The 24,929-nt window shown below is 41.3% G+C and overlaps 1 protein-coding gene across 4 annotated transcripts in view; it reads left to right on the top strand.

Annotated features, from left to right (window-relative positions):
* The window catches only part of PRKG1 (protein kinase cGMP-dependent 1), a 1,199,334-nt gene that overhangs the window by 433,901 nt on the left and 740,504 nt on the right, over positions 1–24,929 (top strand). For 3 of the 4 annotated variants that reach the window (XM_025441421.3, XM_025441420.3, XM_025441422.3), the window contains exon 3: positions 1,910–2,023. In XM_025441421.3, the coding sequence (XP_025297206.1) occupies positions 1,910–2,023 (114 nt within the window). Of the gene's footprint in view, positions 1–1,909; positions 2,024–7,245; positions 7,823–24,929 lie in introns of those variants that run through there. The other variant, XM_035706141.2, reaches the window with a different exon arrangement.

The following is a 24,929-nucleotide window of genomic DNA, read 5'->3' as shown; positions in this document are numbered from 1 at the left end:
GAAAGTAACACCCGTAATTAGAGCTAGTATTTCCTGATCATTTGCTATATGCTGGACATTGTGCTCAGCATTGCCCCTGCTTTAATTGTTTCATTTTATCAACCACCCGATGATATAGCGCTTTCCTTTTACCAACTTTATTAATGAAGAAACCAGGGCATGGAGAAATTAGTGACTCCCCCCCGCCAAGATCACGAGGCTCGTAAGAAACAGATAAGAGAACCAGGATTTAACTCCTGGTCTGACTTTTAATGATGCATAAATCTCCTAACCCCATTAGCTTCCAAACCTATTTCTCATTCTTAAGCAGCAGATGAAATTCGTAAGGGGACAGGCTCACCATTGAAAGGGAAGGGGCTACATGACACATGGACGAGGGACATCTGAGGTTTAGGAAAATATAGATTTACTTGGCTGGTATCCCAAGAAAGAGTCTTCTTTTCTGCCGTTGAGAAGGAAGTCATGACCAAGCTAGACTAAATTTTGAGTGGCCAGACCCACCTTAGAAAATACATCAAAACTTTCAGAATCGTTGGATCTGTTCATTCCTGGGTAACTTCATCACGCACGGAGGAGGTGCACACACACAGTTCAAGAGTAGTGAATAGATCTTGTGTGAAATTTTATCCTAATTACTGTGAAATTCTCTCTCCCCTGTTACTATTTACATCAAATGGTGTTCAGGGTAGAAAGAACAATGTTCTCTGAAAGGCTGATGTCTCATGACTGGTAGGTACGTGGATTACACTTCCCCAAAAAGTTCTTTGATACTGAAGGTTTTATCTCAATAGGTATTTGAAGAACTCAACACATGGACCCCATGATTTTACAAATGTTATTGCTTATTGATACTGGGGGTTGATTTCTTTTTATTTTTTTAAAGTGGGAGTGTGTTTAAAGCCCAAACTCTAAAAAGTTAAGTATTATAGGAAACACGTAGATACAGGAACAATCATAAAGTCGATGCCTATAGGTCTGAAGTTTGGAGAAAACTTGGTAGCGTCAGCTCATCTCATTCCTTCACTAGCTCATGCCAAGCGGAAGGCTCTTCTGTAGACTCTGGATGAGAAACTTGGAAGAATAATAAAGTGTGGGGGAGTATTAATATGGAATGGATTGTGTTGCCCATTTTATATTCAATCCCCTGCCCCACTCTGTTATGTGAGGTGACAGTATAAAGCTGCACCTTTTTTTTTTTTGAAAACCTACTACTTTTGTTTCCCTCACGGATGGCATCTGCCTTCCTTGCAGGCACCAATGTCCAGCCACAGTCCCTGAGTCCTTGGCTCCTTCCTTCCTTAGCATTTCATTTCCCAAGTCCTTTGTGGAAAGTAAATGGTCCTAATACCTCTTTTTCCACCCTCATAACCCTCCTAGTTTGTTTTTCCTTACAGTCAGTGTTGCTGGGCTAGGAAGCATATAAAACAGTTTTGGCCAAGTCAGATAAGATGCTTAAAAATAAAAGATACCATGAGCTGCAATTAAACAGTGCCCAAGGGTCAAAGCAATCTCCCTTCCCGTAATAGCTGTGCTTTACTCAAATGAGAACCCCCACGTGTGAAGTGTGCCGTAGAAGATAGCACGCGCTTACTCAGGTTTTCGCTCAGATTCAGAAAATAACATGAAAATTGGAATTACCATACTTTTCTAATATTGTATTTGGAAAAACACGTGTTTACCTTGTCTTTTTCTGGGACTTTCAGTCTTACATCAGATTAGTTTAAAGAAGGGTGGGATTTCTTAATGCGATTTATTGCATTTCTTGCATTGCATCCGGGTGAAGGCTTGGTCTCCACTGGTAATTGCTTTGCAGTTTTAAAGATGAGCCTCGTACTCCTCGTTGCATATTGAAAATGCAACAAATGGAGCCGTGCAAGAGGACTAAAATGATGTTGTCTCTTCCTTTCAGATGGTAAGGTTGAAGTCACGAAAGAAGGTGTGAAGCTGTGTACCATGGGGCCAGGAAAAGTGTTCGGGGAGTTGGCGATTCTTTACAACTGTACCCGGACGGCGACCGTCAAGAGTAAGACTGTTTGCTTTTTTTGCAAATACTTTCAATGTCTTTTTCCCTAGACCTTTGCAATAATGATTAACGTGCCTCTTGATTTAGTCTTTGTAATTTCGCGCATCTGTATTTCAAGGCTCACCTTGCCACACGGTCGATCTGTGTGTTTGCCCTCCCAAGGGAGGATCAACAATCTGTTCCGCGTAACTTGTATCTTATCACTGACTTATGGAAGGTACTCTTTTCACCTGGAATTCTTACCGAGGAAGCCTTAACAGAATGTCACAACTCTCTAAATCAAACAGAAGCAAGACCTTTCCTCTCTCTGCTTTTAAAGCTTCACACTAATACTTAAGGAATTTTTACGTATCTGCCTATTTTGGCTTCCATTCCCCCATAAATTCCACTTGTTCATTCAGTGGTTTAGAAAAAAATTTAAAGGAGAACTGTCCTTTATCTCGTTCAAACATCAGCGAGCGAGACATATCCTGAATTCTGAAGTCGTGTCTGAGTCTATATTCTTGTCTTCAGCTGCTCATCAAGCTGTATATTATAGTATTTTTCTTTTCTACTGATTGAGCTTATTTTAAATCGGGGCAATAAAGCAGCTTGTTTCCCTAATTTTACATGTATGTGTATATATGATTTCTCTAGCAACTTTCATTACTCGGTAGAAACAGCTGCAGTAGTTGGGGGGGGCGGGGGAAAGGGTGGATGGGACGAGTGTGTAATGAACAGAGCCGAACGCAAAAGCCAACACTGGAAGGTCCGTTGCGTCTTTAGGCAGATGTATGTCATGTTGGAAAAGTCCTGACCAGAGAATCCTGTGGATGATTGCAATCATGCATCACTTTGATTAGGTTTGGTTATTTAAAAAAATAAAATAAAAAAAATGGAGAATGACAGATCATCCATTAGGTTAGCCGGATGCCATTTATATATTGGGGTTCCTTTTCCTCAGAAGTGCGGCATGTGGGTAACAATATGACACTGAATCTTGGATTATCAGGTACTCAGAAGGCACGGCCGTCCAGAATCCCAGAAACTCTCCTACATGTCTTGTTAGCGAATCACCTTTTTATTCATTGAAGTCGCTAAGACCTCAGTTGCAGTTGGGGCCCTTATAGGATGAGTCCTTCTTGACATTTGATTCTTCATCTTTGAAAGCACAAAACTCCTTTGATTGATCGGCACCGCCAGGTTTTTATTTTATGTGATCATTTAATTACATGACTCAAAGAATCATGAAGCCCAGTGAAGCATAACAGAATCTGCCACAATTTTAACTCGCTTAAAAAGTACCTTAAGTAGAAAAAAAAGAGTAGTCACGATGACACTATTAAGTGAAACGGATTAGACAACCATGCCACATTTTTATGAGAAATACATTCCTTGTAGGTCAAAAGGCCGGAAGAACACATTTTGATTAGAACAGGCCTTCTCAGAATTTTGAGTGGTGAATTGCGAATATCTTAAAATATTTTCAGCCTTGTGTACTGCTCATTTAATTCTAATGAAAACCACAATTCCAAAAAGGTCAACAATTGGTAATAACATGTGCTTAATCTTTTGAAACTTTGAATTATTAAAGAAATACTTCGGATAGATTAAATAATGTATTTAGATGAATTTTACAGCAAAGGTTTTTTTTTTTTTTTTTTTCCTAAGATGATTGCTTTGCTTTGTAAAAATTTATTAGGTTCCTATTAAATGGTGCTCATCTGCAGTAGCCTCTATTGTACTCAGGTTTCATGAATTTAAATATACACTTTTGAATCAGATTCAGTGGGAAGGAAGTAGGTGTCAAATGCAAATTATAATCCTAACTATTTGGGGCTGTGGGGAGAACATGTACATCAAAGAAAATGAGTAATGGAGCATGGTCTTTAACACAGACACAGAGAAGGCGCACATGCACGTGTGTGTATGTGTGTGTGTGTGTGTGTGTGTGTTCATGGTCACTTAACATGTGGAGGTGTGTTGAGAAAAGGGCCTATGGTTGATGGAGTGCAGATCTTCTCTGCATTTAGAGGTGCAAAGATTTGTGCATGAGTAAGGAACAATACCTACCACCAAGATTCTCTGAAATTCGTGTAAAGAACTATAAGGTGTGAATAATGACTATTTCTTGTTCAGGACCTTTTGTCCCGTCTCTTACACCATCCAGAGAGATTATACTTGTGACCCATGGTCTTTAAATACCACTTTAAATTTATGTGTGTGTATGTATGTATGTATGTATGTATTTATTTATTTATTTATTTATTTATTTATTTATTTATTTTAAAGATTTTTATTTATTCATGAGAGACACACAGAGAGAGGCAGAGACGCAGGCAGAGGGAGAAGCAGGCTCCATGCAGGAAGCCCAATGTGGGACTCGATCCTGGGACTCCGGGGTCATGCCCTGAGCTAAAGGCAGATGCTCAACCGCTGAGCCACCCAGAGACCCCCTAAATTTATGTCTAAATTAGACTTTCAAGCTGATCACTTTATAATTCTGGTTAGGTTCCATCACGGATGCTACTTTTACCAAATGACCACAGAATGTAACCCGCCCCACCCCGCCTTCGCCCGCCCATGCCATCTTACTCATTATGTGTGCTATTTCAAAATGTCCATACTTGGCTCTTTAGATCCAGTCATTTCTCAGGATTCAGGATTTTGCCGACCCTTGTCCATTTCTTCCTAAGCATCATTTTGCCAGGAATGACCATGTAGAGTGACTTTCGAAATGGATTCACCCACTTGCGTGTGAGTCTCAAGTCCGAGGAGACCACCCATCTACTCGATAGCTCCTCTCTCGGTGCCTCTTTCTTCCTCACTTAGAAGGGTTGTGACCCCCTTTCTCTCAACATCCCCGCCTTTATTCCATGATGCCTTTCTCCTTCCTTTCTCCCTCATCAGCCTGAAAGCTGCCTAGCATTGTAATGCATTTTTAATCTCACAGTGGTAACTAAATCCTGGGTGACATTCAGGAGCTCCTCAATGTACATGAGTCATTTCTTGTTCAAAAGAGCACTTTTTTGAAGTTTTATCAGGCCATGAATAAATAAATCCCAGTGACTTCCTGCTAACAAAGATGATTCTATTACCTGTGGGTGGATTTATTTATTTATTTATTTATTTATTTATTTATTTATTTATTTATTTTAGCTTAGGGTATCAAAAAAGTTGTTTTCTTATTAAAGTTACAGATTGGCAGATGCTATAAAATAGAATAAGCTTGTTCATAATGCTTCAACTGAAAGAAGCACCAGAGTGGTTTGACACAAGTCCTTTGTTTTTCATCTGGGGAGAAATCAATTGGCATTCCTCTGGAAATAAATAAATGTATACCACTGGTTATTATGGTAACACCGGCAGAGTGATCTGATAGCACCAAGAATAGCAATTTTTAAAATTGAAGCCATAATGACAGGGAAAGAAAACCTCATACAGTGGTGCAGGAAATCTAGAGTCAGAGTTTATTCCTGTCTTATAAAACATCACCATTGATTTTTTCCCCCCTGGGGAATGAGTATATCAAAATACGTAAAATTAACATTTTGTTGGAAACAAATATAACAAATGTCTTGAGGTTATTCATGGCTTAAACAGCCTCAAGGTTTCTTTAACTGTGACGTGAACAGGGCCACTTGGATCGCCTATCCCAACCCAAACACTCCCCCGATGCCACAGGAAGGAAAAAAAAAATTGTTATCTCTCATTTTCACAACACCAAACAATGTATCTGACGGTGTTTGAACTTCACATTTTAGCTAAATATTTTGGGGTTGTGCAGATAAAAGAGTTTTACTATTGATTTTCAGACCTCGCAAAGGTTAGGGACTTCTAAGACATCCATTTAATACCCTTGGCTCCCTCAATTCCCATACCTGGAAGCATATTCCCATCTCTTCCTAAAATGTCACTTCTGGTCGAGGTTTTACTTTTCACCACCCTCACAGCTAACACAGCATCAATTTACACTCACCCTGGGCCTCTCACCTTGCTTCTGTGCCCAAGGTTCTTAAAAATCACACATGCACGCACGCACACACACACTCACGGAAACATTGAAGTTGCTGGAAACTTAAAAATAGAATGGAAAGGCATTTACCTCACAGTGAGCAAATTGCCCTGCGTGTGGATTTGCAAGGATATTTATGCTATTGTCTTGTTTTCCCTGGATTCCCCACAACCAGTTCTCCCAAGGACGCAGGGATGTTTTTGTGGTTTGCTTTCTATGCCTCTTTGCTCCCAACATGAATTGGGGTATTTTTGCTTGAAGATACTGAATGGAAGTCTGTTCCTCCTACTTTGAGTGTCTGGCTCACAAATCCCCAACCTCAGGCAGTGTATTCTTCAAACAGTCTCATTCAAATAGATTCCAGTAGAACTCAAACCTTCCCTTTGTAAGAAAACCTCTCACTACCAGCTTAAGTTGAAACCCTACAAAACTATCTGCAAAATTTGTCTTGGGGGTGGGGAGGGAGGCTCTTTTATGAATGTCCTTGAGCAAAATATGTGAGTTATTATTTTTCCTTATATTATTTATAGCAAGTATTTTAAGATTCCTCAGATACTAAAATGCTTAAGTACTAACATAAAAAGAGCCTAAACATCCTACAAGAAATCCGACAAATTGATGACTTCAGTAACAGCTGCTAAAAATATCTTTCTGCCTTTGCTTTTGAATACTTTCGAGCTTACCTAAGCCTTCCTAGGATATTTGTACAGGGGGAGTTGACTAATTAAGATATTTCAGTATGTCGTGGACATTTTAAGAACAAAGTTCAGGGGCACCATCAGTTTGGTTGAGCTCTGCCTTGGGTTCAGGTCATGATCTCAGGGTCCTGGGATCCAGGCCTGCATTGGGCTCCCTGCCCAGTGGGGAGTCTGCTTCTCTCTCTCCCTCTGCTCTGGCTCCTGCTCTCTCTCTCTCCCTCTTTCAAATAAATACATAAAATATTAAAAAAGAAAAAAAAGAACAGAAGGTTGGGATTTTTGGTTTATTTATTTTTTTTTATTTAAAACAATTCAAGTCTATGCAGTAAGATGGCTTGCACATTCCTGTGTAGCCTTGTTTCAAACCTGTTATTTGACCTGACTGAGAAAAATCTGCCAACTATCAAAAAAAGAAAACACAAAACAAAACCACTGAAGAATGAGGGGAAAAAAAAAATGAAGACTTGATTAAGGTTACTTGTTCAAATACTTCTGTGTGTTGTAAATGTAATACTTACAAGGTCAGCAGTGCCTCTTATCCATAAAGGCATAAAAGAGACACATGCCAATTTTATTAATACAAAGGAATCCTGGCTAAAGCTCTTCTAATGGCTGTAAGCCTTAAATATGAAGATGATTGAGTCAAGAAGTGAGCAGTTAGACGCTTTGTAGGAAATATCGTTGTGTAGTGCCATGAAGCATCGTTTATGACAAAGTTACGTTCACTTGTGGGCTTGGAGCAACGCGGTCTGGGAGTAGCGACGGTTGTCCTGTGTGCGGTTATTACCTGGGGTTTTAATGAGCAGCTCGGAGCCCAGACTATGCTCCCTGCACCCACAGCACAAAAGCAGAGGAGATAAGTATGCTAATGAGAACGTCTCTGTGCTGCCTTCAAGGCCAATTAAAAAGATGCAAGCTTTGCATTCTCCTAGTCTAATGCCTGCCACCTACCAAGAATCCCAAAAGGAAAGGAGAAACAAAGGAAATTTAGGCTGATGATGACCAGAAATGTGACCCTGATTACAAAAGGCACGTCCAGGAACTGCCCCGGGGGACTTGTCATCTTGGACAACAAAACAATGATCCAGCCGCATCTTGGAGAAGCAGGTACCCCTTTAAGTGAGCGAGACAATATTCTTTTCAGTAAACTGTTCTTATCACATTTGTCTATTAAAGAATCCTGTGAAATTAGTAACATAAATCCAATTATGTCATCCCTGAGAAACAAATCTCTTTATTAAGGGAATCAATTCACTAAGTACCAGTGATGCCACGTACCGGACTAACGAAAGCTATTTAATCTCATTTCTATATGGTTTAACTGAAATAAAAGTGAATTTCAGAGAAGAAAGCAGTGAAGTACAATGTTTTTCTTTTCTTTTTTTTTTAAAGATTTTATTTTTAAATAATCTCTTCACCCAACGTGGGGCTCAAACTTACAACCCTGAGATCAAGAGTCACACGCCCCACCGACTCCGACAGAGCCAACCAGGCGCCTTCATGTTTTTCTTTTATAGGCTGAATGTTTTTTTCTGATTCCTGATGGGAATTGTTATAGTCAGAATTTATTTGACTTATATTTATCTACTTCCAAAGAAATATTTCAGTTCAGTAATGTCTAGGCTTGGTAGACAGGCATATGTTAGCAGTGCTTCTTGGGGGAAGACAGGAATACCTTTTATCATCAAAAGAAGGCAATACTACTTAATTCCTTCCTGTGGCTAGATAAATATTCCCCCTCTTGCCTTTAATTAATGGAGTACCTTGAGTGTTCCCTATATCTAGAGAATAGTCGGGCTTTAATTGACGGGATGTTTTTTTTAAGGATCACAGATAATTTAATAGTAAATATAAAGATGGATGAGGAAGCCTGATATATACTTTATTTTTTTTCAGCAGCTTCTTTAATCTTGCAGAATTTTCTATGAAGGCTGGCATCATAAAAAGCTCCCACATGAGGGTGCCTGGCTGGCTCCGTTTGTAGAGCATGTGACTCTTGACCTCAGGGTCATGAGTTCAAGGCCCACATTAGGCATAGAGCAAACATTAAAAAATAAAGAATTAAAACTAATATAGTAAAAAAAAAAAAAAAGAAAGAAAGAAAAGCTCTTACACAATGTAAAGGTTGTGTATCTTTTGGTAATACTGAATCTTCATTTATTCAAGAATTTGGTAAGAGGTAATTTTAGTATTTACTCAGCTGATTGAAAGAAGGAAAAGCCAAGTATTGACATAGGTCAATATTGTATATTATGTAATTATTACGTTTTAAAAAATGAAACATTCCTCTCCACGGACTGTGATGGAGGCTCAGCAGGAACAAGGAATAAGAGCAGAGGACATTTGAAGGCTGTGAGTGACGTCTAAGATCAGAGCTCTTGGGCATGGCGTAGCGTTACCCTAGTTTTATTGCTGGAGTGACTGATTTTAAGCGACTGGTCCCGGCCACGTGGCTGTGTGGTTAGAGGGAGGTCTGGGAGCATGACACTGCTTTGCTCTGCTGTTGTCATAAGTGTTTATGTTTCATCTGCAGTGGCTCATTTTGCTTTGAGACACAAGTGCATCTGTAGGACTACCTCTATTGACCTAAGGCTTCAGGCTTTATTTCCACCAGAAAAAAGAAAAAAAAAAAAAAAAAAGGTTATGCAGCATGTTCTAATTGTGGGTTTTTAAAATTTTTAAACTGTAACATACGGACCCACATTAACAACATCTGTTACAAAAGGATGAATCCTGTGATATAATGAAGGGAGAGTCATAAGCTTAAAGCCTCAGAGACCCATCCAAAGCAATCTGAACCAATTGCAGGATCTAGATTTTGTAGTGTATTGAGACACTTGAGGGTCTCTTGCAGTGAAACTGTATGGTTCAACATTTGAGACATCACTAAGTAGCTATATACTTCTTTTATGAAGTCTATCAGTCAATGAATCTCCGTAATGTAAGAATTACAAAAATTCAAACAGCAATTCAGAAACATTTAATAAAGGAACTTTTCGTTTTATTTTTTGTTACATATCAACTCTATTAAAAGAAAAAAAAAATTAAGACACATGACAAACATGTTTACTTTTGTTTTCCCTGGAGGAAAAACAGTCTCGGCGATTCATTGGTCAATCTGAACAGCCACTGTTTTTTAAAGATTTTATACATTTATTCATGAGAGACACACAGGGAGAGGCAGAGACCCAGGCAGAGGGAGAAGCAGGCTCCATGCAGGGAGGCCGATGCGGGATTTGATCCCAGGACCCTGGGGTCACGCCTTGAGCCAAAGGCAGATGCTCAACCACTGAGCCACCCAGGTGTCCCGAGTAACCATCCTTCTTATGGGATGCTCTTTGTGGAGTGGATACGTTTCTAAGTCATCATGGTAACAGTGCTTTATAGTTTACAACCTGTGACTCGGGCATTATCTAACGCGATCCTCAGGTGAGAGAAGTCCTCTCCTTTCCAGATGAGAAAGTGGAGGCCGAGATCATGGAATCCATCAATGCTACTTGATTTACAAACTGAAGCCAGTGTCAGTAGGCGTCCCTTCCTCCGTTTCCTCAAACGTGTGTAGACCTTTGAGTGAAGTCTGTAAAATGCCTACTACCCACGCACATACACGTGGACTCTGGATTAGGGAACTTCAAGTGTTTTCTACAACATTTATCACAGTGTGGAGTCTGGAACTGCCAGGCATCCCCTGGGCACCTGTTAGAAGATGCCAGAGCTTTTGCACTTCTGTCAATGCAGCGGATCTGTGTGGTGGGTCACAGCCATCTGTGTGAGCAAGTCCTCCAGGTGGTTCTCAAGCATCCCGAGTTTGAGGACCACTGATCTGCACCCTACAGGTGCATTATTTGTATTAACCTTCAAACAACACACGCTTCCTTGCATTGAATTGTCAATATTGAAATATTTAAGAGAAAATTACAGACACCGTATATTTGCTATTATTCTGGGCGTCATCGTAGGTTTTTTTTAAATCTCCTCGCTATTTGGTTGCCTTTAAGCAACGATATTGAAGAAAAGTTGTGTGTTTCTTTTAAGGAGTGAAACACAGCATCAGTGGAAGACTACCAGCATTGTGCCCATTATTAACATATTCTTTTGAAGAATAGTGAGAAGTAAAATGAAAAGAAGAACAGGTTGAGAGGGGAGGAAAAAATTAAAAAATCATGGACTGCTGGGCTGTGTTGTTAACAGGAACAGCTTTTAGATTTATTAAATGTGATAGTTAAGATGCTGATGGGAAAACAGAACAAAGAAAAGAGTTTCATTTGACTTTTGTTGTTCTTTGTCATAGTCACGGATGTAATTTGGATTTGGCAAAAACGAATACAGACGGGCGTTTCTAAGAGAACGAGAGGCCCGGAGATGTCTGAACGAGTAGAGTGCCTTTCAGTGTTGGGTTGAATCCAGTCCATTGGGCCCAAGAGTGGAAAAGGTCCTTTATAGCCCGTGTCGGGGGTCATTGATCTAATTCATGGTGAGGGGCCCGGCAGTGCTAGGAGGATTGCAGATCTCTTAGCGTCTAATAATTAGCAGACGGGGTGATTGTATTGCAGTCATTGAGAAAGACTCGTAGAGCTCCGAGAGCTGGTGTGTGGCAGGTGGCCCATTTCTGCGGAGGTCTGAAGGAAACGAGGGTGAACCATGAATGTGGCAGTAGATGCTCGGAAAGGCAGAGAGGAGAGGGCCGAGAAAGTGTAGGGCCTTCGGAAGCCAGACAGTGTTTTCTGTAGCTACGTGTTCTTTACACTTTGTTTTCTCTGAGGGGGATAATCTGCTTCGCTAACCATATGCACTTTACGCCCTCATCATTCCCCCCACTGGTAGTAAACAACTTTTTATGGATTTGAAAGCATTGTTGTCTGTACGTTTTCTGAACGTGATCACACAGTATTATGCGAACTGTCTTCACGACCGAACTCTTTTCTTGTTTTGTTTCTTTTTTCTTTTTTTTTTTTTTTTCTTGTTTTGTTTCTAAAGTTGAAATCTCGCGGAGCCCTTTTGTGTGTGAAGTTTACAGGAGCGGATTTTGCTGGTTCCAGATGAGGGAGCAGCCTCCGGGAACCTCGTCTAGTGGCTCTGTATCCCCTTACTCTCATCCCTGGATTCAGCACGTCTGTGGCTTGTTTTGGGGGGTGGGGGTTCGGATAGCTTAGCTCTAATTAAATCTAAGGGTACTTGGCGTATCTAAGCAGTGGCCATTCTCGATAAACTATCTTCATGTATTTAGGAGGTAGTTTTGGAACATTGGTGAGGTCCAGAGACAAAGGCCAAGGAAGTATTCTTGAGGCATCTCTGGTGCAATAAAGGCCTGGCTATTGTCAAGCTAAGGTCTTCTTTCCCTCTGGTAAGGCCTTAATATGAAGATAGTTAAGATCTTTCTAGAGGAACGTTATATACTCAAGTATTTGTCAATGGGCTGCAGGTTAAGAGGACATTTTCTTTTACTTACATTCCCTTCTGCCTCTGTTTCCCCCATCACTCATGGAGGGGAGGGTGATGTTAGGGCTCCAGGAAGTTGACTCTCTGGGTCTCTGTGAGTTAGGCTGTGGATAAGAATCCTTTTTTCCTTGTCAATCACCGAGACACTGGTGAACTGGTGGAGACCGATGTCCTACAGGACTGGGATCTCTGTCATTCAGCCATTTGCTTTGTCCTTCCCTTAGTTTTAGGGCCTCCAGGAGCACCTGGGGAATGTCACACGTATCCCAGCTTGGATGGGAGTGGGGAGGTTTGCAGGGTGTAAGCTCGTGCTGTGTCCTCACCTGCCTTCTGCTCCCTCATCACATACCCTGGCCCTGTGCACCGTCTCTAACCTTCACGGTGGCCCCGTTCCCCAGGGATCAATGACACCATTGCACGGGTGAGGCCCCAGAGCCGCAGAAGGTTTGAGTAACTTCCTTACGCTCCCACATCTAGACTGCCAACCTGTACTCCTCTCCTTGGCAGTTGCCACCTAGCCGTTGAACTGTATCCTCTCATCTTGGTTCCTGGCACTTGATAGATGAAGATCCAACTTCCGATCTGTACTGTCATTTATCAGGAATTTCTTTCTTAAAAAAAAAAAAAGAAAGAAAGGAATATCTTTCTTTTTTTTTTTTTCCTAAAGATTTTGATTATTTATTTGAGAGAGAGAGACAGCAGAGCCAGAGAGAGCACATGAGCTGGGGGGAGTGGCAGAGGGAGAGGAAGAAACAGACTCCTCAGCTGAGCAGGGATCCCAACTGGGGGGACCCTGAGATCATGACCTGAGCTGAGGGCAGATGCTCAACCGACTGAGCCTCCCAGGTGCCCTCATCTGGATTTTCTTAGACTCGTGTCAGATCCTTGAAGCCCTGCCACACACACCGGAGAGCATCACGGAGGGAGGGCATAGCCCTACAATTCAAGCATTTGTAACCTAGTTGGAGAGACTGGATAAAGAGATTATGAGGAATCCCTGGCAATCAAGAGACTTTGAAAACTAGAGGAATTCTGGGGGCAGAGAAATGGCCCTGGGCTGACATGCACAAGCTTTGTGGAGATGGAAACAGATGTGCCCAAATCAGAGAGTAGATTAGTTCAGAGGAGAGAGTCTAGCACCCTATTGCCTGGGTTCAGATTCTCTGCCACAAGCTCTGTGCCCTTTGGAAAATAATGGGTCTCCATTCTTCTTGGGCCTCCATTTTTTTTTTACCTTTATTTTATTTTTTGAAGATTTTATTTATTTATTCATGAGAGACACACACAGAGAGAGGCAGAGACACAGGCAGAGGGAGACGCAGGCTCCCTGCGGGGAGCCTGATGCAGGACTCGATCCCAGGACCCCGGGGTCATGCCGTGAACTGAAGGCAGATGCTCCACCACTGAGCCACCCGGGCGTCCCTGTTATTTTACCTTTAAGGTAGGAAGGACCTATCTTATAATTATGGCAAAGATTAAATAAAGGACTCTGTGAACGGCTTAGTGCGACACCAGCATGGAATGCACTCGATAAGCACTCACCTGTTCCTTTCCAGTTGTCTTTACAACTAAAACTGTAAAAGCATGAAAGGATGATGTCATAGTTGGGGCCTTCATCATCTGCAGAACCTGAGATGTGCCACTAAGGGACCCAGAGCACAGTCTGAAGGCCGTAGGTAGAGAAGTGTAGGAAAGGGAGCCTGTTCCAGAGGCTGACATCCCTGGAAAGGTCGCACATCCTGAGAGACACCTCCTTTCGCCAGTGCCAGTTCCCAGGGAAGTCGGTGCAGGTGTGTTCATTGAATGAAGTGGCACAAGAAGCCCCAACATCAAACCCAGAGTACAGGTACGGGTGTTGGGGGTTGCGGCGAGATGGTGCTTCTGTTGGGAGGGAGGCCTTTGGACGGTGCGGAAGCAAAGAGCATCCGTGTGGGCTGAGTCATCTTGCCCTCCCCTTCCCTCCTGGGTTGATTCTCAGACGCCCATGAGAAATGTGTGTGTTTGTGGTATGTGTGTGCATCCCCGAGTGGGCGCCTAGAGCACCCAGGCCTTGGGCAGGTTAACGATGGGCAGCTATTGCACGTGCTTTTATTTTTTTATTTTTTAAAGATTTTATTTATTTATTCATGAAAGACACACAGAAAGAGAGAGAGAGAGAGAGGCAGAGACACAGGCAGAGGGAGAAGCAGGCTCCATGCAGGGAGCCTGACATGGGACTCAATCCCGGGTCCCCAGGATCACGCCCTGGGCCAAAGGCAGGCGCTAAACCGCTGAGCCACCTGCACGTGCTTTTAAAATGTCAATTATTTTCCAAAGTAATATGTCAGACAGATGATACCTGTAGTTTTTATCGTAAGGTGTAGCCTGAAAATTCAAGACCCCTGGTGTCGATTCCTTTGTACCCTTTGAATGCCGCAGGAAAGAGCATGCATCTTTTCCGTATTGACCACGGCCTTTCTGGGTAAGGATGCTGGCGATGGCCAGAGTTAGAAGAATGACTGAAATCCTTTGTCGACCCCACCCCGTCCCACCTGCACAGATGAAACTCCTTGTATCCCCGGCCCAAACCTCAGCCTTTCATCCGTGTTTGAACTGAGCAATTCCTGGTTTCCCTAACGTCAGTTACCCCAAGTTGAGGAAGTTGTTTCTAGTCACTGCCTTTCACTGCTGCTTAATACCTAGTGGCAGAAATCTTGCATTATAGGGACACCTGGGGGCTCAGCGGTTGAGCATCTGCCTTTGGCTCAGGTCGTGACCCCGGGGTCCTGGGATCGAGTCCCACATCGGGGTCCTTGCATGGAGCCTGCTTCTCCCTCTGCCTGGGTCTCTGCCTCACTCTGTGTCTCTCATGAATAAATAAATAACATCTTAAAAAAAGAAAGAAATCTTGGCATTTACATGGAATTTACATACATCCAGTCACTGTTGTCCCTGAAGCTCCAGCAGATTCCAGGGCAGAGGGAGCTGATGAAAACAGAAACGAGGAAGGATTCTCTCCCCTGCAAAGTGGCCCAGACTGTGCAGCACCAAGTGTAACACGGGAAGTTTTTAAAATGATCGGATTTGGAAGAGTTTCTAAAACGCTAAACACCTTCTGAAGCCCCAATCTGAGATTGGAAGAGACCTGAGACGTCAAGAATTAGCTCCCTTTGTGTATCATTAGTTGTGGGATAAACACGGGAGGGAGCTGGAGATGTTTGGAGGCCTTTTTTAAAACAGATCGGGACACATGAAGAGTCTTAGATTTGAAAAGGCAGGAAAGGAAAATACTGAAGGAGAGTCTGATCTTTCATTTACTCATCCTCTTCGTCTCTAACTTGGGTTTCCTGGTTTTCAGCCAGAAAGGCTCAGGCCAAGAACAAGAGTAAATAATTATAAATGCAGCAGGACCGTGTTTCTGTACTGACCTCCCCCCTGCCCCCAATACTTCTTGAATTAATTGAAATGCCTTTAACATGTTTAAAAATATTTTTTGATCATAAAAATGTTTAGAAAATATGTACTGGGAAAGATGTTTTAAAAATCATGTATAACCCCCTACTCAGGAAGGAGGCTTTTTGAACATTTGCACTTTCTTCTTTCCTTTCCTGGATGTTTTACAAGGAAAGATCACCCTGCTCCGTTTTCTAATGCACGCACCCAATTCTGAACGTTGATTATTTGCTTACGGTCGCTGTGTGCTGCTTTCATTCTTAAGGTTTTGTTTGGGGTCAAATATTCACTTTATTTGGGGTCAAATATTGGAGTCAAGGTGGCTGGACTTTGCTTTCATTTTCTCTTTGAGCATTCCAGTTCTGTAATAACATGATCATGCCTTTTCTTACAATCCTTGTTTTCCAATGTTTTTCTATTCAATGTCTGCTCTGAAAAAGGGGATCATTTTCTGCTCTTGAGGGGCATATTCTTTTTGGGACTATGCAACTTGATGACGCGAACTAGAATATTAACACTTGATATTCATGTTTCACAAATACTTTGCACTGGAAGCTGTTATGCATGCCCCTTGTTAACAGAGCTGGTTAAGCTGGAATAGCAAGTAGTATGAGAGAATTGCGATCTTTTTACAGACATGTGCCCCCATAATACTTTCCTGCTGGTTGCCTTGGCACAGCCTCAAATTTAAGATGTAGCATTTGAACCAGGTTTTGCCCAATTTTTGCAATGACATCCTGGCATTTTGGTTTTAGGACATAGACATTTTACTGAGTCGAGGCACTGATAGCTTAAAATTTATGGAATCATTATGTTGATCAATTTTAATTGCTCTGCAGAATCATTTTTTTTTTTTTTAATGGTGGTGAGTTTGATTTATTGAGAGTCACGGCATTAATGTCTCAGAGCATTGGTTCTGTAGGCACTAGGTTTCTCTTCCAGATGAGCTGGGAAGGCATCCAGATTTATGGCATTTGCGGGAGGGAAGTTGGATGGATTATCCTATAAACTGACTCCCAGTTGCTACTGATGCTTGGAAAACTGTGTTAGTCCATGCAGGTAAACTCCTCCGGACAGTTTTTAGATTTTACGATAAGCTTCATAAACCGATACCCACAACACAGCTAAGCTGCCTTCTGATATCATCTTCCTTCCCAAATTGTGTTCTTCATGAGTCATCCCATCACTACTTATGGAGCTCCTGTGCTTTCTTTTACCAGTAAGGAGTGTCCACCCACGTAGAACCTTCACAAGTATCACTTATTGATCCTACTAGGCTTATTCTTTGGGCTTGTAATGAAAAATCCATCCTTAGTATATCTCTCCAGTGCACTTCTGCAGTGCTTCTGACATCATCTTATGAAGCAGAGCAATGGGACGGCGACTAAGATCACCTCCCTGGGACCTAAAAGAAAAGCTGTGTCTGTTGACCAGAAGGCCAGTGACTAAGAGTCTTGTGGATTTGACTACCGTGGAGTAGCTATGACCTTTGGCTTTGCCCCAGTGGTGTTTAGAAGCCAGTAAAAAAATAAAAAATAAATAAAAATATAAAAATAAAAAAATAAATAATAAAAGAATAAAAATTAATTAATTAATTAATTAATTAATTAATTTAAAAAAGAAGCCAGTAAAATACATTTTATTTTTCACAATGGAACATTTAGAACATAGAGAATATTGATAGGAAAGTATTAATAGGGGTTATAATATGGGGAGACTTGTAAATAGTCTTTTGAGCCCTAACAGTTCTTAATTAAATGAGGTCAAGTGGGCAGTCAAAGGTATAAAGAAAAGGCGGAGTCCAGAATGCTTATTAAGGAATATAAATATATAAGCAACATTTTATTAAAAACATAATTTTTATTAAATATTTTAAAAATGTGGTTTGGTTCATGGAGGCCAAAGCCTGGTGTATATAAATGTTGGAAAGAGAGCTAAAGAATGAGAAGACGCTTCTGAACGTTCTCCCTCTAGTGCTTGGCCAGGTGCTTGGGAGCCCAGAGAAAAGATGGAAGGCCCCGCTGGTGTCAAAGCACGTGGATGCATTTACAAATAAGAAGACCAAGAGGATAACGAACGTACACACAGTGTCTAATGTATATGGCACCTAGTGAAACTCAGAGTAGATTTGACCTACTTTTTTGAAAGAAGTCAATTTGATGTAAAGGGATAATACAGAAGAATAGAAAAATAGATGAGCTTTGGATATCTGTACCGCGTAAGACTTCATGACTATTCAGACTCTTGGGTTCAATAGAATACAGGTTATTGCAGGTGTATATTGATTAAAACGTTCCTTGTATTGGCGAGGATGCGGAGAGAGGGGAACCCTCTTACACTGCTGATGGGAATGCAAGCTGGTGCAGCTACTGTGGAAAACAGTGTGGAGGGTCCTCAAAAAGGTGAAAATAGAGCTACCCTATGACCCAGCAATTGCATTATGAGGAATTTACCCCAAAGATACAAATGTAGTGAAATGCCAGGATACCTGCACCCCAGTGTTCATAGCAGCAATGTCCACCATGACCAAGCTATGGAAAGAACCCCGATGTCCACCGACAGATGAATGGATAAAGACGATGTGGTCTGTATCTATACAATGGAATACTACTCGGCCATCAAAAAAAATGAAATCCTGCCATTTGCAATGATGTGGATGGAACTAGAGGGTATGATGCTAAGTGAAATAGTTAATTAGAGAAAGACAATTATCGTATGATCTCACTCATATGTGGAATTTAAGAAACAAAACAGAAGATCATAGGGGAAGAAGGGGAAAAAATAAAACAAGATGAAATCAGAGAAGGAGACGAACCGTGAGAGACTCTTGATCATAGGAAACAAACTGAAGGTTGCTGAAGGGGGGTGGCGTTGGGGAGGTGGGGTGACTGGGTGAAGGGGGTTAAGGAGGGCTTGCGATGTCATGAGCCCTGGGTGTTATATAAAACCGACGAATCACTGATCTCTACCTCTGAAACCAATAATACATTATATGTTGATTAATTGAATGTAAATAACATTTTTAAAAATATAAAAAAATAAAACTTAAAAAAATAAATATTCCTTATTATGGCTTTACTTGAAATTTTACATCCTAAATAATACACTCTTGGTATAGTTCCATCAGCACTTTTTTTTTAATTCCTCTCTTTTTTGTTGTTGTTGAAGATTTTATTTATTTATTTGAGAGAGAGAGTGAGCAAGGGAGAGAGAGCAGGGAGGACTTGGGAAGAGGGAGAGGGAGAAGCAGACTCTCCTCTGAGCAGGGAGCCCAATGCCGCTGCGGGCTCAGGATCATGACCTGAACTAAAGGCAGAAGCTTAAGCAACTGAGCCGCCCAGACACCCTAATTTTATTCCGCCTAAGAAAAATAATAACAACTTTGGAACTCACTCATAATTAAAGAAAGGCTCATTTGTTTTCCGGTTAGTGCTAATATTTTCTGCTTAGTATTTTAAATGAAGCCCTGACAGGATTGTCAAATATCTTAGCAAATTGTGACTATAACGTCGTGCTCCTGTGAGTCACAGAAGCTTGCCAGCATTTACAGACTCGTTGAGGGAAAAAAAAAAAAAAAGTTATAAGTCATAGGAAAAAAAATCCATTGTGAGTTCATCTTCATAACTTGAAGAGAAATTAGATTTTTCCATTGTGACTGTACTTCCAAAGAACTATGAAAGAATTCTTGGAACTGTCTTGAAAACCTTGGAGGCAGGCGTAAGGAATTGGAATGAGTTTCCAGCTTCCTTTGTGACCTCCAGTTTCCTTCACTGTAGACTCAGCTTGACAGACTGTGGCCCGGGGACAGAAAGCGTGGAACTTGGAGCCAACGTGCCAACAGCACGAAGCTGGAGAATGCAAACCCCCTGGATGGACATGGGAGCTTTGTGCCTCTGGCTCCTCACCCCCTCCTCAGGCAGGCTGGGGCTCCCCTGGCTCACCTGCAATGGGCCTTGCCTCCTCCCTTGTGGGGGACCCTCCTCTCTCCTCCCCTTCACACCTACCCTGCTCACAGATACCAAGTGAACTCTCTTCCATTCCAACTTTTCTGAAAGAGGCATCTGGGTAGGGCGCTCACTTGGACTCCCCCAGCTGGTGGCCTGGAGGTCGGGGGATGGCCTTGGAGCCAACCCAAGCGGGTCGAAATGCTGATTCATTTGGGGCATTAGCAAAATTCCCACATTTGTAAGATAGGAACGGCAAGGCTTACTCCATTGCTTCTGCTGGGGCTTAAATGAGATAATATATGTCAAGTGCTGATTTTTGTGCCGGAAGAAAATAGGAGATCAATAAATCGTGATTGGTAGGATGCCCTCCTGTCCCAGGAGAAGCACCATAATTATCCCCTGATTTGTGAAACGGATTTCTAAGGTCCCTGGAATCTCTCCTGCGTTGGTGCCGTTGTGCGGGGCGATCGTCCCACTTAGAATGACTTCCATGTACAAATGTCTGTCTCGTCTCTGCCCCTTAAAGGCTCTCTATTCAGTATTCTCCTCCTTCGTTCTAATTTCATTGGTGTTCTCACCTCATGAATGGTGATGATGTCTCTCACTAGGTTGTCAGGCCTTTACGGGTCTAGATGATGCCTTAATTACCTTTTCCACATTTCCACTTTGCTTTTTTTCTCCACATTTCTCCAGAAACTTGTACTGAACTGCCTGGAGGTTGGGGATGGTACTCACCGTATAAGAAATTCAATTTGCCACAGCTTTCAAGGCTCCTAGAAGCTAAAATGCCGTCATAGAGGCATTCCTGCCACTAAACCGTGGGGATTTCTAGATGATGATGATGTATTTGGAGTGTTACTATTTATTAAGGCTTTGCAATACTCTCTCGTGGGATCTTAAACCACCTGAAAACTAAATATGTTTAGATGCCACGATAATGTTTTCACTGACACACTTAAGTTTTGACAGTGCTTTTAAAGATTCCCCGTTCCCCTCTTGATATTGAGTTAATTTGGAAAACTAATAATCCATGCAGATTTATAAACAAGAGTTTTCTGTGACCCATCAAAAGAGAGGAGTAGCTGTAAAATAATTATATTCCTGAGCTTTGTGTTCATCTTACTCTACTTGTGACTCCGAAAATATTGTTGACGCGTGAAACAGTAAGGTCGGAGTAATTCTGCTGGATGAGCTGACTGAACGTGCTAATGATTGAAAGCCTTTATTCGAAGTAGGCCGTGGCATGAAGGGAATTCAGTAACGTGGTTTCAACCCGGACTTGCCTGGCCGATGCTCTTTTATAGGAATAGCCAGTTGCCAAGCTGGTACCCTTACACCGGGGCCCTAAAGTGCAGTCTCTGCATATAAGCGTGATCCTTGTCTTCATCTAAAGGCCATTTCCTCTGGATTCTCAAAAAGAAATAAATCACCTGTGTCTTCTAACCGACTGAATCTTTACACATATGCTTTATTTCAGTCAAATTTTGATCAAGCATTTACTACCTAACAGCCCCCACGTGAGACTTACTGCTTTGCCCCCCAAGTCTCCATGAATTAACCCTAGAGAGTCAGGAATAGGTTACATAAGCTTATGTTCCCTAAGTCAACTGAACGAAAGAATGCTTTTCAAATCTGAATTGTGATGCCTGTCTTTTTTCCTTACTTTTTTTGTTTTTATGTTTTTTGTTTTTTGTTTTTTTGTTTTTTTGTTTTTTTAAACAGCAAATATTTATTTATTTATTTATTTATTTATTTATTTATTTATTTATTAATACATTTATTTTTTATTGGTGTTCAATTTGCCAACATACAGAATAACACCCAGTGCTCATCCCGTCAAGTGCCCCGCTCAGTGCCCGTCACTCATTCACCCCCACCCCCCGCCCTCCTCCCCTTCCAGCACCCCTAGTCCGTTTCCCAGAGTTAGGAGTCTTCATGTTCTGTCTCCCTTTCTGATATTTCCTACCCATTTCTTCTCCCTTCCCTTCTATTCCCTTTCACTATTATTTATATTCCCCAAATGAATGAGACCATATAATGTTTGTCCTTCTCCGATTGACTTCCTTCACTCAGCATCATACCCTCCAGGTCCCTCCACGTCGAAGCAAATGGTGGGTATTTGTCGTTTCTAATGGCTGAGTAAACCATAGTCTTCTTTTTTCCTTACTAGAAGCACTTCTTCCCGTTGCTGTTATTTTGTTCTTAACACCCCCAGCTTGATTGGGCCTCTTCTTTCTTTTAAAGATAGAGAGAACCAGTATGGAACAGCAAAGAGGGAGGGATACATACCAGCAAGCTTAGCACGTGGGTGCGAACTCGAAAGCATTGGCTGTTAGGGAAGCTGAGCCTAAAGCTGTTCCAGATTATTAAAGACTAGGGCCAGCAGGTATCTTAGACAAATAGAAAAATCTAATACCTGATTTAAAAAAAAATTTATTTATTTATTTATTCATGAGGGACAGAGAGAGAGACACACACACAAACACAGGCAGAAGGAGAAGCAGGCTCCACGCAGGGAACCCGACGCGGGACTCGATCCCAGGTCTCCAGGATCATGCCCTGGACTGAAGGTGATCCTAAACCACTGAGTCACCCAGGCGGCCCTAATACTTGCCTTTTATTCAAGGCTTATAAAAGTAAAATGGACTACCTTAATATAGAGCTACCTTTTAGTCACATTATTGGCCACATTAGATGTCAGTTATAATATGAATATTTATATAGAAGAAAATAGAATATATATTAATATTTTAATATATTTTATTATATATATATATATATTTACACACTACATAAATATAGAAGAAAATGTAGTGTCTTGGTTATCCTTTTCATATTCTTGGTAGACCACAGCGACATCAATAAACTTTGGAATGTTGTTTCCTTTGGAATTCCAGTTATTGGAAAGAAACCACTTGGAATTATTCACAGGATTAGTGGACAGCAAGGTTCCTGGCTTGAGGATTTTCTTGTTTTGAATAACAAATCTCTCCCCGAAGATGGTTAGACAGACTCATTTGCAGTAAGCGTCTGTGCACCAGAACTTGGAAGTAATTAGATTGCTTCATGGCTTGGTTTCACAAGCCTCACTCAGTATATGGATTCTTAAATAAACAATAAGAAAATTACATTACAAAGAATGACAGCCCACATGCAAATCCCCGAGTATAATAAAAAGTGATTAAAGATGTTCAAGTGAGGCAAGATTCCTGAGCATGTGCCTACAGGCTCCACTAAAAGATGCATTGTCACTAAATAAATACCAGAACACATTAAGTTACATTGTTTGCTTTGGGTACCTTTTGCACATAGTGAGCTGGGAAAGTCTCCTTTGGAAACAAAAGGGGTGGGATGCTAATTTTTCTTTTCTGGGCTGATAGAGACCATGTTCACATGGTCCTAGGCCTGCAAGAAGAGTGGGCGCTGTTGGTGTCAGGTTGGCGCTGTGGCATGCTCCAGTGACAGCTCCCCCGGTTAGCAGGTGTTCACCCCTGCTAAGAATGCACCTGGAGAGGGGGTGCTCCCCACGGCTGTGCTTCTCTGGGGACAAAAGGTCTCGCTTCCTCTCTGTTTTACAGCGGGGGGAGTTACAGTCCTTATCAGCCTCCACCTCCAATTTCTCGAGACCTGTCTCTGAAGCAGCCTCCCTTGGTTTTTCATTATTGAGTACATTTATAAAAACTTGCTAAGTTTTGCTGGACATCTCACTGAAGTGTGGCGTTTCCATCCTTTTATGGACTTTGAATGATGACCCTGCAGTAGCCCTCTGTGTGTGTGTGTGTGTGTGTGTTTGTTGGTTTGTTTTTATTTTTTAGCCATCTCAAAACTGAAATTTCTTTTTAGGGAGAAGTGATGCATCCTCTACTTCTTGGTGCTCTCCTTTGAGGAGAGAGAGCTTTCAGGCTTCAGGTCGAGGCCAGTAAAGGAAATCTTGAGCTTCTTGAGCCATTGAAGGCTCACTGGCTTGAAACAATTTCATGCCTGTTTACCGAAAGCGTGTTATTTCCAAATCTTTTATCTCAATTCCAAGTTCTCACTCTTTTGTCACCCTGAAATTCTTAGATTTTTGGAATGAGGTGGTTATTTTTCTACCGAACATTGTTCTTCAAGGGGTGACCTGTCCTTGAATTCCAGTTACATCCAGATCACCATCATGAAGGCATCATTCGATCTTGACGGATGTTAAAGAGCATCTGTCTGCTAGATGCAAGTATAGGCATCGATAACTTTAGTGGATTGAAAAAGGAAAAATAAAATGTGAAGTTAAAAGTCAACGAATTTTACAAATACAACCAACACAGTAGCACTTGTTAAAAAAATTAGAATTTGTTTTTTTGTTTTTGTTTTTGTTTTTGTTTTTTTTAGAGAGGGAGAGAGAGAGAGAGAGAGAGAGAACACATGAGTGGTGGAAGGCGGAGGAGAGAGATAATCCTAAGCAGGCTCCCCACTGTTCATGGAACCCCAGGTGGGGCTCAGTCTCACAACCCTGAGATCATGCATGACCTGAGCTGACATCGAGGATGGGACGCTTAACATACTGAGCCACACAGGTGCCCCCAGAATATTTAGAATTTGAACTATAGCTTTAGAAGTTCTAAATTCTTATACAAATGTCAAATATAATTTTTTTAAAAAAGTTCTAAATCCTTGAACGCTAATTGTAAAAATGAGAATAAATTTGAAAATCATGAATTTCAATCTGACCTATTTCTATTAGGAGAAATTATAATTTACCAGGAGATTTGGAGTTTGAAAAAAACTTTTTGGGTGGGGAAGAGGGATATTTTTGTGTTTTACATTTATTAATATACAAGTATCTTGAAATATAGAATTGTCCTGCACAAGTGTGAATGCTAGAATCAAATAAACATCAATACAAAGTAGTAATTAGTAGGAGTCAGAGACAAGATATGAAAAATTAATAGGAAGTTGGATAGTTGAGGTCAATGTATCTCCCAAAGACCCCCTACTTCCTTGAATTATCCCCTCCCCTTGAGTATAGGCTGGACCTCGTGACTTGCTTCAGATGAAGAGAATGCAGAAAAAAAGTAAAGGAATAATCAGACCAAAATGAAAGTGGTTCGAACCTTAAGATAATCTTAATTGTCTCACCAATGGGGAAAAGCTAAGCCAAAAACTCTCTGGACAACAGAACTCATGACTTACTGGCATATAATTTGGAGAGAATATAAAATAAATAAAATAAAAGCGGCGTAACTGGAAACAAACTAAAAATCACGTTATGGCCGGTATCATAAATGTATAATAAAATATTTGAGTTATCCTCTCTCAATTATTTTTGTTCCTGATATTTAGTGACCATAGAGGTAAAGAATCAGAAGCACCGGAACATGTCTGTTGTACTGATGTAATTGTAAAAAATGGCAAACAGCTTT

This window comes from Canis lupus, chromosome 26 (assembly GCF_003254725.2).
Source record: "Canis lupus dingo isolate Sandy chromosome 26, ASM325472v2, whole genome shotgun sequence".
Lineage (NCBI taxonomy): Eukaryota > Metazoa > Chordata > Mammalia > Carnivora > Canidae > Canis > Canis lupus.
This window is presented reverse-complemented; position numbering and strand designations above follow the sequence as displayed.